The sequence below is a fragment of the Corvus kubaryi genome, unplaced genomic scaffold, assembly GCF_017639235.1.
Source record: "Corvus kubaryi isolate FWS band 111438036 unplaced genomic scaffold, C.kubaryi_AGA036_p1.0 37394, whole genome shotgun sequence".
NCBI classification, from domain to species: Eukaryota; Metazoa; Chordata; class Aves; order Passeriformes; family Corvidae; genus Corvus; species Corvus kubaryi.
In genome coordinates this window covers 11,839,725-11,853,257 of record NW_024581133.1, presented here as the reverse complement: position 1 = coordinate 11,853,257, position 13,533 = coordinate 11,839,725, and the positions used below count along the sequence as shown (strand labels likewise).

General features: G+C 55.0%; 1 protein-coding gene across 3 annotated transcripts in view; it reads right to left on the bottom strand.

The window, feature by feature from the left end:
* The window catches only part of CORO2B (coronin 2B), a 29,171-nt gene that overhangs the window by 6,165 nt on the left and 9,473 nt on the right, over positions 1–13,533 (bottom strand). For all 3 annotated transcript variants that reach the window (XM_042039343.1, XM_042039342.1, XM_042039344.1), the window contains 3 exons: positions 9,561–9,761; positions 1,649–1,765; positions 199–348 (listed from right to left, as the gene is read on the bottom strand). In XM_042039343.1, coding sequence (XP_041895277.1) covers positions 199–348; positions 1,649–1,765; positions 9,561–9,761 — 468 coding nt within the window. The remainder of the gene's footprint in view (positions 1–198; positions 349–1,648; positions 1,766–9,560; positions 9,762–13,533) is intronic.

Below are 13,533 nucleotides of genomic sequence, written 5' to 3'. Positions count from 1 at the left end.
CCCACCCTATGGAAGCTCTCCCTGCCCTATGGAAGCTCTCCCACCCTCTGGAAGGCATGGAATGAGATGAGCTTTAAGCTCCCTCCAACCAAACCATTCCAGAATTCCACGACGCCGCTCTGGCCATCTGCAGGTGACTCCCAGCAGCGCCAAAAGCCCGGGAAAACCCTTTGGATCGGCATTCCCGGCAGGCCTGACCTTGTAGTCGTATCCGGCGCTGAGGAGGATGTTGTTGGTGGTCGGGTGCCATTCCACGATCCCGACCCTGCGGCTGTGTCCGTACAGCTCCAGCACCGCCTCCGTCATGTTCCGCTTCAGGCCGCCCTCCGGAATCTCCCAGATCCGCACCTGGAACGCAGTTCGGAACATCCCAACTCCTGTCCTTGAAAGCTCCTTCCCCAAAAAAAAAGCTTCCCCAGCATTTCAGGAATTTTGGGATCAGCCCTGGTGTGGATTGTACCTCAAGGATAAATAACGGATTAACGGCGCCGGCATCCCTCGGGAAAAATCCAGCCCGGATAGACGGCCTTATCCAGGCAGGGATTTGAAATCCTCATCCCGAATTCCCGGCTTCTTCCCAGTATCCCAGATCCCGCCCAGCCCTCTACTCCACGGTGAATAAAAGCTTTTCTGGGAAGTGGGAGACGGCTCCCTGTGACTCACGGCCGTGACAGGAATTCTTCCCACTCCGTGTGCTCCCTGCCAGGCTCCCAGCTAATAGAAAATGCCGGATTTATCCGGATGAGGATGAAAAGAGGAGGATCAGGAGAGGCAGGATCGGAACGGGATAAAAACTGGATCATCCCAAACCCCGGCTCTTGTCCTGCAAAACCAGGGATGGATCCCGGTTTTCCCCTTTGCACATGGGATTTTTCCTTTAGGATGCAGCCTTTGGGATGGATCACGGGATCACTGGGGTTGGAAAAGCTCTCCAGGATCACGGAGTCCAAGCTGTGATCGTTTGAACCGGCCCAGAGCGCTGAGCGCCACATCCAGGAATTCCTTGGATACCTCCTGGGATGGGGACTCCAAACCTCCCTGGGCAGCCCATTCCAATGTTTGAGCCTTTTCCATGGAGAAATTCCAAGCTGAACCTTCCCTGGACACATTCCAGCCCTTCCTTGTCCCGAGACCCCAAACCTGACCCTACAAACTCCACATTTCGGGATCCTTTGGGATCAAAACTCCCGGATTTTCCAGGTGAGCTGCTCTAAAAACCACCAGCAATTTTTCCCAGGATTTAGCTCCTCTTTTCCATCTCCATGGAGAAATTCCAACCTGAACCTTCTCTGGGATCCACCCCTGGCTGCTCCCTCCTGTCAGGGACTTGTGGAGAGCCAGGAATTCCTCCCGGATCCCGTTTTTCTCCAGGCTGAGCTTTCCCAGCTCCCTCAGCTGCTCCTTGTGGGAATTACCCTCTGGACCTTTCCCCAGCTTCGTTCCCATCCGGATTTATATCCGGAAAATAAAGAAAGGGAGGGAATTCCGGCCCAGGAGCCAGGTTGGGCACAGGTTGGGAATTGATTGGCTTTGATCTCCTGGCCCTCAGCATTCCCAAAAGAAATGCCATGGAAATCCGGGAATAGAGAATCCATGGCATCGGGAGGGTGGATGGATCCGGGAAGCGCATCCCGGGATCCCGGCTCACCGAGGTGTCCTCGGAGCAGGAGGCGATGATGTTCTCAATGAAGGGGTTCCACTTGATGTCCAGCACGTTTCCCTGGTGACCACAAACTTTGGGATAGTTCGGCTCGATCCGGCCGGTCTGGAAGGGAAAATCAAGGAAAACGATGGGAAAACCGTCCAAGTCAGGGAGAAGTTGGTGTTTTCAGGGATGGGAAATCGTTGGAGGAGGGAGAGCCGGCTCAGCCTGGGATGGGCCAAGGCAAGGATTGGGTTTATCCCGTCGGTATTCCCAGCTATCCAGGGGTCAGGGGTTTCTCCAAACACAGCTCCGTGGAGCTCGGTGGGAATTCACTGAATCACGGAATCGTTGGGGTCGGAAAAGCGCTCCAAGATCCCGGAATCCAACCGTTCCCAGCACTCATCCGTGTCCCCAAGGGCCGCATCCGCAGGGATTTGCAATCCCTCTGGGAACGGGGCCTCCACCCCTGGCCATGGACAACCCTTTCTTTCCATGAGGGAATTTTTCCGATATCCAAAGCTCTCCTTCCACGATGGTCCGAATCCATGGGGAAAGGATGGGAAGAGATTCCAGAGGCTCCAAAGCCCCTGAGGTCAGCTCAGCCATGGGATCACGCGTGAATCCCAGAATTCTGGAACAGTTTGGGTGGGAAGGGACCTTCCAGGAGATCCGTTCCCAATCCCTGCCATGGCCAGGGATCGCTTCCCTAATCCCAGTTTGCTCCAAGCTCATCCAACCTCACCTGGCCTTGGAGCCTTTGGCATTTCCCTCCCAAATTTCGGAAGCGCCCTTTCCCAAGGTGCTCCTTCCCCGGGACAAACCCCAGATTCCGGGATCACCAACTCCTGCTAATCCTAAACCCGTGACCCCACAGGATGGGATCCCTCCGTGCGGATGGAAATCTTTCCCAAGCTTTTATGGAGCCTCCTGGGAAGATTCCCACCGGGATGGGCCATAGGAATCCCTTCCCTTCCCTTGAATGCTCCGGGTCCGGTTGCCGCCCCGGAGTCCTTCCCTGCTCCGTGCTGGCTCCGTGCCGGATCCGCGCTTGGAGCGCGCGGAATAACTGGGTCAGCTCGGCACAGCCACTGAATATTTCATGGATTTTCCCTGCCGACCTTTCCTGGCTCTGTTTAATGGGAACAAAGGAATGTGCCGACGGAACGCGCCGGGAATTGTGCCCTCGGCAGCTCGGGGAAAGCGGGAGAGCTCCGGGCACTGGGATCAGGGCCAGGGAGAGCCCCGGAGCTGCTGCTCCCAAGGTTTCTCAGGATTCATTTGCTCGTTTGGAAGCAGCATCCCGAGCTGCAGGGAGGAATTTGGGAAGGAAAAATTCCTTCCGAAGCAGGAAAGCCGGGAATATTGGTGATTCCTTAGTTCTGCATCCCAGAACCACCAGTGAATTCCTGGGATGCAATTCCCGGTTTTATCCAAGGGCTTGGCTCATTCCCCTTTTCCCGAATTTCCGATTTGCTTTGCCGTGACTTTATTCACCCCCCAGCTACCGCAGGAATTCCTGTGGAATTCCAGGCGGATGGAATTTTTAACGGCACAAATTAAAATCCCACCGCTTCTATTTGGAGGAATGGGCCGAGCGAATTCCTTCGAAAAGAAGATTCAATGGATTTTCCCCAAAACTGATCAGGATTTTAAGAGGAAAACACCGAGTCTGATTTTTAGGGATCGTTTCTTCCAAAGAAATCCGGAATTTCGATTCATATGGGTTGAGCACAGTGGGAAAAGGACAAGGAATGTGCCATTCCCGGGGCGCCTGGAAAAGGGAAAGGAAAACCAAAGGCAATAAAAGGGAAAAAAGCCGGAAATATTCCTGGATTCCGGCTGCGTTTCCCCGTTTTTCAGCGGGACCTTGCCGGCAGCCAGGAGTTAATCCAAGGTGAATCCTAATCCCTGGATCCCTGATCCCCGGTTGAGGGAAGCGCAGTGACCCAGATTCCAGCCCTGCAGGGACTCTCCCGGCTCCGGCAGCTCCAAGGTTTTCCACGGAAAAGGCTGAAAGGAGGAAATCGTGGGAAAGGGAAAAGAATTGGGGTTCCGTTGGGAAAAGGGAGAATTCCTTGGATAAATTGTTCATTTTGGGATTGGGGGCGGAGAGGGAATTCTTTCCCTGGGAATGGCCAGAATGGCAGCAGGCAGAGGGATGGAAACTGCCTGCATTCCGGAGTCTGGGATGGAGAGGGATGGAATTTTCCTCTGTGATGGGAATCCAGCAGGAATTTCCCTGTCGGATCCATCAGCACCGGATCCAAGTGTTGGGAAGAATCCCTTGGAGCAGCACAACCGCTCCGGCCACGGCTGAGTCTCACTTTTCCCGGAAATCCATCCCACAGGAGCCTTGGAGAAATCATTCCAATATCCTCAATTCCCAAAATCTGCTTTCCCCTTGGAAAACCCAACCTGGCAGCGCTTCCGGAGCCTCCCATTCCCTGGAGAGCTCCACAAAGGCGTAAAAAATCCCTGTATTCTGCTCCATCCTTCAATCCCACATGGAAAACCTCAGCCACGGAAGCAGCATCCAGCCGGCACCGCCTCCGGATCCCATTCCCGCATGGAAAATCCCGTTAAGGGAGGAGCAGCCCCCACCCCTCCAGGGCCGCTCTTCCCATTCCAGCGGCTTCTCCGGCTGCTCCCTGATCGGCTCCAGAAGCTGGATCGGGGAAGCGCTGCCAGAGCCGGGGGGCACTTCCCAGGAAATCCTGGAGTCTCCAGGGGCTGGAATTCGGGATAAATCCATTCCCTGGCTTTTCCAAGGATCTCCCTCCTCCTTGGGAGCCAAAGAGGAGGAAATCCCACGGAACTGAGCTCATTCCCACTTTTCCTGTTGTTCCCCGGGAGCAAATCCCGATCCCAGCTGGCTGCTCCCTCCTGTCAGGGAATTCCAGAGGGGGAAATTCCTCATCCCCCTTTTCTCCAGCCGCTTTCCCAGCTCCCCGGATCCCGGTTTTCCAGCCCCTTTCCCAACTCCGTTCCCTTTCCTGGACAAATTCCAGCCCTTCCTTGTCCTGAGGCCCCAAACCCCACCCTATGAACTCCACATTCTGGGATCCTTTGGGATCAGAATTCCCGGATTTTCCAGCTCAGTTGCTCTAAAATGCACCAAAACTTTTCCCGGGATTTAGCTCCTCTTTCCCATTATCCCCAGGCCAAAAAGCAGGGAAGAAATCCGCCCTTTTTCCCCCGGATGAAGGTTGAAATCCATGGAATAGAATCCCTCTTAAATTAAGGATAAATCCCATCACATCCCATCCTCCCTGGATCCCACTGGGAACAACCCCGAGGAGCTGCCGGAGCACAAAAGCTGCATCCCAGATTTTCGGGATCAAAGCCACGCCAGGAGCAGGAAAAGAGGCTTTTCCCTCTTTTCCCTGTTTCCCTTTTGCACCTTTTCCCTCGGCTTTTCCAGCCAGGTGCATCCAGAGGGAGAAACCCGGGAATTCTCCTGCCTCCCGTGGCATTTGGGGCTCCAAAGCGGCTTTTCCCTGCTCCAAGGGCCGTGTCCGTGTGGGAATGCTGGGAACAGGCATCGAGCCCTGGGATGGGAGCTCCAGCTTCGTATCCATGGAAAACGGAGCTGCTGGGATGAGCTGGGAGTGGGAGGAGCCTCTCCCAGCACGGCTGAGCCGTGGGCCACGTTCCCAAGGGATCGGGGGCTGCTGGAATCTCATCCCAGCCCAGGAACCCGGCACGGGATGAGCTCTGGGGCTCCACGACAAAGCCAAAAGGATGGGATTTAGGGATGGGATTTAGGGATGGGATTTAGGGATGGGATTCCTCTCCAGCTCCCAGATTTTAGGGATCAAAGCCATGCCAGGAGCAGGAACAAAAGCTTTTCCCTCTGTTCCCTGGGTCCATCCCCATCCCGGGAGCCTCCGGAGGCAGCGGGAGATGGATGAGAGTTGGGAGATGGATGAGGCTGGAATCAGAATTCCAGAGGCATCCCGGCCCCCCTCCTGGGGCCTTTTATCCTTCTGGATCCATGGGGGTATTCCAATGGGATGGGCGATTTTTCCTGGCTCATCCCTGCTTTTCGTGGTTCATGGATAATCCTGATCCGACCTCTCAGGAATTCCTTGTTCTCCCGGGCCCTGGAATGTTCTCAGGCCCTCGGGATTATTTTGGGAATCTGCTCCTTGGCACCGCAATGGGAGCTCCCAGTGACATTCCCAAATGCCGGAGCCGCTCCTGGGATTCCCTGGATGAGCCGTGCCCAGCTTTCTGCAGAAATTCTATTCCCAAATTCCGGGATAGAAACCTTGGGAAAGGCTCTGAAGGCTCCATGGGAAGCGTTTTCCCCATTTCCCTAAAAATTCCCAAACACCCCCAGGATTTCTGGATAAAATTTCGGGATTAATTTCCCCCCCCCCCTTCCCAGGATTTGTTTATCCCAGAAAAGGAAAAGCTGGGCTTAAGCTGTTGATTAAAAAGCCAAAAGACCCCATAAATTCCCATTCCATGGGATTAGGGACATCCCAAAGAAATCTCAGGAATGAGCAGCCCTGTTTTCCCGGGATTCCTGTGGATTCCAGCCGGCAGAGGGGGCAGGAAAAGCTGGGACAGTGCCACAATTCCCGACCTCGCTTCCTTAGGCTCAGCCTCCGGCTTAGCCGCAGACTGAATTCCCGATTTCCCGTCCCGCATCCCTCATTCCCGACCCTTTCCTGCTCTGCTCCGCTCCCAGCATTCAAATCTCATCCCGATTTTTTCCTTGGGAGCGATCCAGGTGTTTAAAGCCAGGCGGATGGCAGGGCTGGGATTCCCGGAGAATTTTTGGGATATCAGCTGGAGCAGCAATGCTGAAGAATCAGGGATTTTTTGGGAGCCTCAGGAATTCTTTTGCCGATGTTTAAAGGAATTTTCTCCCACAGACTAAAACAGGAAGAGGAAAATCCCAGGAAATTCCTTCAGGGAATCTCCCGTATCCAGAGTTTAAGGGGGAAAAGCTCCAAGGACGTGGGAATTGGAGCAGAGGCCGGAGAGAATCCTGGATTTTGTTCCTGCAGGAAAAATTCCCGCTGCTTTGGAAGGCGGGAACTTTGGGAAGAGAACATGGAAGGGAATCCAGGGAAGTTTGGGAATTCCATGTGCTGTCCCATCCCAAATCCAGCCTTTTTCCCATCCCAAATCCAGCCTTTTTCCCATCCCAAATCTATCCCTGTCCTATCCCAAATCCTTCCCTGTCCCATCCCAAATCCATCCCTGCCCCATCCCAAATCCTTCCCTGCCCCATCCCAAATCCTTCCCTGCCCCATCCCAAATCCATCCCTGTCCTATCCCAAATCCATCCCTGCCCCATCCCAAATCCTTCCCTGCCCCATCCCAAATCCTTCCCTGTCCCATCCCAAATCCTTCCCTGCCCTGTCCCAAATCCCGCCCTGTCCATGGATGCAATGGGATGAGCTTTCAGGTCCTTTCCCACCCAAAGCATTCCAGGATTCCGGGATTCTCCCATCACTACGGAGCGAATCCCGCAGATCCCGATGCTGGTGCTCTCCTTCCCCCTCTCCCTTGGGATATTTTCACCCCGGAGCTGGGAAGAGCCTCATTCCCAACGGCCAAGGCTCCGGAATGTGGGAAGAAGGAGGAGCCAAGCTCCCTCTTCCCAAGGCTCCCATCCCCTCGGATCGCTCCATGAAAACGCCGGGAGCCGGATTTGGGATTCGGGATGTGCGGGAGGAGCAGCTGGCCCGGCCCAGATCCCGGGAGCTTTACTGAGGGCAAAATCCAGGGAAAGGATCCAAAAATACGGCGGCAAATCCATGGAGCGGCGCCCGGTATCCGGGTTACCTCCATTAGCTGCTAATTATGGATCCCAATTAATTCGTGAGCTGCTGAATTCCAAGGAAAATGAGTTTCTCCTTAATGAGCTAATCAGGCTCCAGATAAAAACCCCCTAGAATTTATGAACTCCTCTCGCCGCGGAGCATCCAGGGCCGCTCCAGCCGGGATTGATGGGCCGGGATTTCCAAGGATCCCTTTGGAACAGGTGGCAAAGGGCATCCCGGCTTTTATCCCACTGGGATTTTGCCAGGGAAAATGGGGATTTGCTGGGAATTTGGGGTCGTTCCGCAGGATTCGGGATGCAGAGGGTGCGGAAGGAGCAGGGATGGGGATGGAGCCGGAGCGCTCCGGGTGCTCAGACAAAGCTGCCGGGGATTTTTTTCTGGGAATATTAATGAGGCTCAAGCTGTGCTCGGCAATTAAATCCTGATTGGAATTCCTTCGAATTCCTTCCATCTGGAGCGGCTCCTGGGATGAAAGAGGAATTCGGGAGAGGCGGGAATGCTGCACAGGGAAAGGAATGATGGGATGGGGAGAAACAGGGAGAGCTCCTCCATTCTCCCAGCTTCCCTTCCCAGCTGGAATTTGGGGATTTGGGAATTTGGGAATTGGGTTTGGCCCTGGATTTGGTGTCCGGGAGAATGGGAGACGCTCCATGTGTGGAGTGTCTTCATGGAATGTGGGATCGGTGCATCCGTAGGGAAGGGAATGCCACTCTTCCGTGGGAATGCGGCTCTTCCAGGGCAAAATTCCTCCTGGGAATGAGCCTGGGAGCTCCTTCAGGTGCCCAGGGTGGGATGTGCATTCCAGCTGGGAATGCAGGAGAATCCCAGGGCAGTGCCCAAATTTTGGGAGCGAAGCAAAGAATCCAAGAATCCCAGAATCCTGGGATTCGGGTGGGAAGGGATTTTATCCCATTCCAATGGCCCAGCTTGCTCCAAGCTGGCCTTGAACATTCCAAGGATGGGGGAGGCACGGATTCTCTGGGAATCTGTGCCAGGGTCTCACCTCCCTCCTTGGAAAAATTCCTTTGATCCGATTTTAACGGATTCTCTTCCTGCCAAAACCCTCCCCCTTCCCTATCCAAGGTAAATTCCAGGCTCGAGGTCGCCGCCGCCGCCGGACTGACGGGAATTTCAACTTGAGATGGAGCAGATCCCGGGGGAATTCCTGGGAAAGGCCAAAGGGAATCTTGGATGGAGATGGAAAAGGGAAAGCACAACGGGAGAAGGAGGAAGATCCTGGCAGGATCAGGGATGAGTGGGATCAATCCCGCTTTTCCCATGGAAAGGAGCTGTTCCAGTGCCCAAGCACCCTCTGGATGAGGAATTTTTCCCAAATATCCAACCTGAAATCCCGAAGGGCTCCAGCCATTCCCTCGGCTCGTGGAAAGCCCAACTAAAGGGATGAGAGGCTCCAACAAGGAGCCACATCCTCGGAATTCCGGGATCTGAGCGGCACCGGGATGGGACTGGGCGGAGACATTCCCGGTGTCCGAAATGCCGGAAAAACTCCCCGAGAGATTCCAAAAATGCTTTTATGGGATGCTTAAATTCTTCCTAAAAAACCCCAATTCACCCCAATCCCACCCCGTCCCATCCCAAATCCAGCCCCGCCCCATCCCAAATCCTGCCCCGTCCTATCCCAAATCCCATCCTTATCCCATCCCAAATCCCGCCCCATCCCAAATCCATCCCTGTCCCATCCCAAATCCCGTCCCATCCTATCCCAAATCCATCCCTGCCCTATCCCAAATCCAGAATTCCTAAAAAACTCCAAATCACCAATTCACCCCACAGAAAATCCCGGGAAAAGCAGCAGGGATTGGGACACTTTGGGATGGCTCCAGCTGGGAATTCCCAAATCTCTCATGGGATGATGAGGAAACCCCAGGTATACCAGCAGGGACTGGGACACCGTGGGATGGCTCCGGGCGGGAATTCCCATTCCCAGAAGCCCCAAGGAAACCCCAGGAATACCAGCAGGGACTGGGACACCGTGGGATGGCTCCGGGTGGGAATTCCCATTCCCAGAAGCCCCAAGGAAACCCCAGGAATACCAGCAGGGACTGGGACACCGTGGGATGGCTCCGGGCAGGAATTCCCATCCGGAATCTCACCTGCTCCAGCGGGATGACGAGGAAGGAGCCGCCGCCGGCGCTCTCGGTGACGATGGCGAGGAAGCGCGCGTTGACGGCGCAGAAATGGTTGTCGTGGACGTTCTTGGTGATGGGAACGCCGTCGAAGCAGTGCTCCCGGCTCGCCGCCTTCCCGTAAACATTCCGGAACTTGGAGCTGCGGTACTGCGGCCGCCATGACATCTGCGGGGAAGCGCAGGGATCAGCGTTCCCACGGAAACGCCGCGCGCCCGGCCGCTCTCCCGTCTTTAGCTGCTGGAAGGGTTGGGATGGCCCCATTCCAACAGGAACATTCCGGATGGATTTAAGCAGCCCCCCAGTGCTCCCAAAAGGCTCGGAAAGACAGCTCAGCATTCCCAAAAAACCCATTCCTGCTTGCTCTCCCATTCCTATTTCAACCTGGCGGGATATGGAAATGTTGGGATGGCCCCGACCCAGCCTGAACATTCCTGGAAAATCTAAGGGATCCCCCTGGAGCGAGGAGCAGCTCCCAGAAGCTCCGAAAGCCTCGGTGCCACTGCAGAATTCCAGCTGCTCCCCTTTGGAGCGGGAATGCTCAGCTGGGCTGCGCCGGCTGCACACGACAATGGAATTAGGGCTTGGAATGGGCCGGCTTGGAAATGGATTGGCCTGGATGGCGGGAGAGCGGGAATTGGAGCGGGATGGGAGCGCTTAGGGAGCGTCGGGAAGCGGGAATATTCCACATTCATTTTTCACACGGAGCAGCACAGGAGCCAGCGGGGATCCCAAGGATCCACCAGCAGATCCTGAAAGCTCTGCTATCCTAAGGATCCACCAGCTGATCCTGGTGGATGAGGGATCCCAAGGATCCATGAGATGATCCTGAAGAATCAGGGATCCCACGGATCCATCGCCTGATCCTGGAAGCTCAGGCTTCCTAAGGATCCATCACCCGATCCTGGTGGAAAAGGCATCCCAAGGATCCACCGGGTGATCCCGGCAAACCAAAAATCCCAAGGAAAGGGATCCCAGGGCTCCCACATGGAAAGATTTTCCCGCCCTGCAGCCGCTTCCAGAGGATGTGGCCAAAGCCCCCCCAGGGACGCCAGGGAGCAAAGCCAATGGAATTCCAGCATCCCAAGGGGGACGCTGCAAACTCGGGAATATTTCCCAGGAAGATCCCCGCATTCCCAAGCACCACTTTCCATTGGCACAGAGAAGCTGTGGCTGCCAAATCCCTGGAATATGCGAGCTCGGATGGGACTTGGAGCAGCCCAGAATAGTGGGAAGTGCCCACGGAAATCCCAGGATGGGCTTTAAGGTCTCTTCCCATCCAAAGCATTCCAGGATTCTGGGATTTACGGCGGAAAATTGTGGGAAAAGAATCCAATTTGCCAGGTGAGAGGATGGAAATCCCAAAGTTTTTACAATCCAGGCGAGAATTCCAAGCAGGAAAAAGGTTTGGAATTTCTTTCCTTCCTTCTTTCTTTCTTTCTTTCTTTCCCCTCCACACATCCGGGCTCTTGAATCCCTGGAATTCAGGGCTGGAAAAACAATGGATTTCCTGGACGGAGACAATGGATTTGAGATTCTCCAGCGGGATGGATCCCGCTCCGGCACCGGCAGCATTCCAGGCAGGGCTGACATTCCCAGCGGGAAGGAACGGAGCGCCTTTCCCGACGGAATGAGACAAAGCGCGAGAGGAAAAGGTGGGAACGGGAGCAGCTGCGGCCCCACACCGGGACTGGCCAGGAGCTTCCTCCGGCGGGAATGCTTTGGGAATAGGAACTTCCCATGGAAGCTTTGGATGTGACCCGGCCAAGGGGACAAAACCCTTCCCAAAACCTCAGGAAAACATGGAATTCCTCATTTTCCGCTGGAATTTAAACTCTCTTTCCACTGCCTTCCAGCAACTCGGCAGCATTCCAAACCCCTGGGATATTTTTCCCGCTTTCCTTGGTCTTTCCCAATGATTTGACCCAATTTTTCCCAAATTTCGTTGCCTCAGAACCTCTCGGTTTTTATCCCGATTTTTTTCCTCTCTCTGAGCATCCGTTACTCGGGAACAAAGACACGGATAACAGGAATGGGGGGAGGGAATCCGGGGCTCCGGAGCAAACTGCCAGCTCTGCCCTCATTCCCTGGGAACAGCAATTCCTGGAAAACCAGGAAAAGCAAAATTCCGGCAGCTCTGCCCTCATTCCCTGGGAACAGCAATGCCTGGAAAACCGGGAAAAACAAAATTCCGGCAGCTCTGCCCTCATTCCCTGGGAACAGCAATGCCTAGAAAACTGGGAAAAGCAAAATTCCAGCAGCTCTGCCCTCATTCCTTGGGAATATTCCTGCCCAGAAAACTGGGGAAGGACCCCCAGCAGCTCTGCCCTCATTCCCTGGGAATGTCCCTGCCTGGAAAACCGGGAGAAGGACCCCCAGCAGCTCTGCCCTCATTCCTTGGGAACAGCCATGCTGGAAAACCGGGAAGAGATCCCAGGAGCAGCCCCCGGCCGTGCTTGGACGCTTTCCCGCTTTCCTGGCAGCCGCGGCCTTTCCCGGGAGCGGCTCTCGGCTCCGCGGGTTTGGCTTTTCAAAGGATCCTTTCATCCCTCGGGAGTCTTGGAAACAGCGGGAGCAAGGGAAAGCTCGGGAAAGGAGCTCCGGACACGGCAGAGCCCCGGCCCTAATCCCGAAAAAACCTGGATATCCTAAATATAGCTCCCGTTAATCCGCCCCGAGCGTCGGAGCTCGCGGAGAACAAAAAAAACCCTGGAATTTCTGGGAGGAAGAATTCCCGTCCCTCAATCTTTTTGGTGTTTTTTTTCCCTTGGAATTGGGCCCTTCCCGCTTTTTGGAAAAATCCCATCTGCCATGGATTTTTCATGGGAAAAAAGGGCTCCTTCCTCGGGATTGGCTGTTCCGTGGATTCGCTTGAGTGGCGGGAAACAAAAAAAGAGGGATTTGCCTGGAAAACCACGTTGGGAAAAGGAAATCCAACGCTGAAAATTCCAGGCTTTTCAGGAGGGGGCTTTGAGGCTTTCCAAAATCCCATTATTCCCGATTTTCCTGCCTCCCTCCGAGCTTGCGACAAGGATTCCCTGCCTGGGATTTTCCGGATCAAATCAAGGCTGAGTTTTGGAGGGAGAAATCCCAAATCCAAGCCAATCACAGCCCCGTGGGGATCCTGTGCATCCCTGGGAGCCTCTGGAAGTTCTTTTCCATGGGAAAGGTCAGGAACGCCGGAGTTTGACATTCCCAGCATCAATCGCTTGTGAACTGGGCACAAACGGGAGCCGCTTTTCCAGAGGAAAATCAAGGGTCTGGAATCGCTGGGAAGGAGCTGGAGCTGCCCAATCCCAGCCCACGGAGATCCCGCGGTTCCCTGGTACAGAAAACAGGGAACAAATATGAAATCTGGGATTTTTTGGAGGGAAAAATCCCTCCCAGCCTCGCTGCCGGGCCACATTCCTGGGGGGATTCCCGGGATGGAGCCGTGATCCCAAATTCCCGGTGGATTCTGCAGGGAATCTGCACCTTGGGAGCATCAGGACTGGGGGATTTGGGAGCCTCAAGGAACAAATCCCAGAGAATTTGGTCCATTTGGGAATGGATTTGGGCTGATCCCAGATCCCGCCCAGCTGGAGGCAGGAGATGGTTTGGGATTGAGATCCAGAGCCGAAATCCAGCTGGGAAGGCTCAGAACGCGACGGCAAAGCCGCAGCCGCATCCCAGTGCAGGGATCCTTCCCATTGGGAGGGGAGAACTCAGGAGCGGGAGCTGGCTGGAATTCCTGATCCAGCCTGGCAGCGGGGCCGGAATTCCCGATCCAACCTCACCATGGGGCCGGAATTCCCAATCCAGCCTCACCATGGAGCCGGAATTCCCGATCCATCCTCACCACAGGCTGGAATTCCTGATCCAGCCTGGCCAGAGGGGCGGAATTCCTGATCCAGCCTCACCACAGGCTGGAATTCCCAATCCAGCCTCACCATGGGGCCAG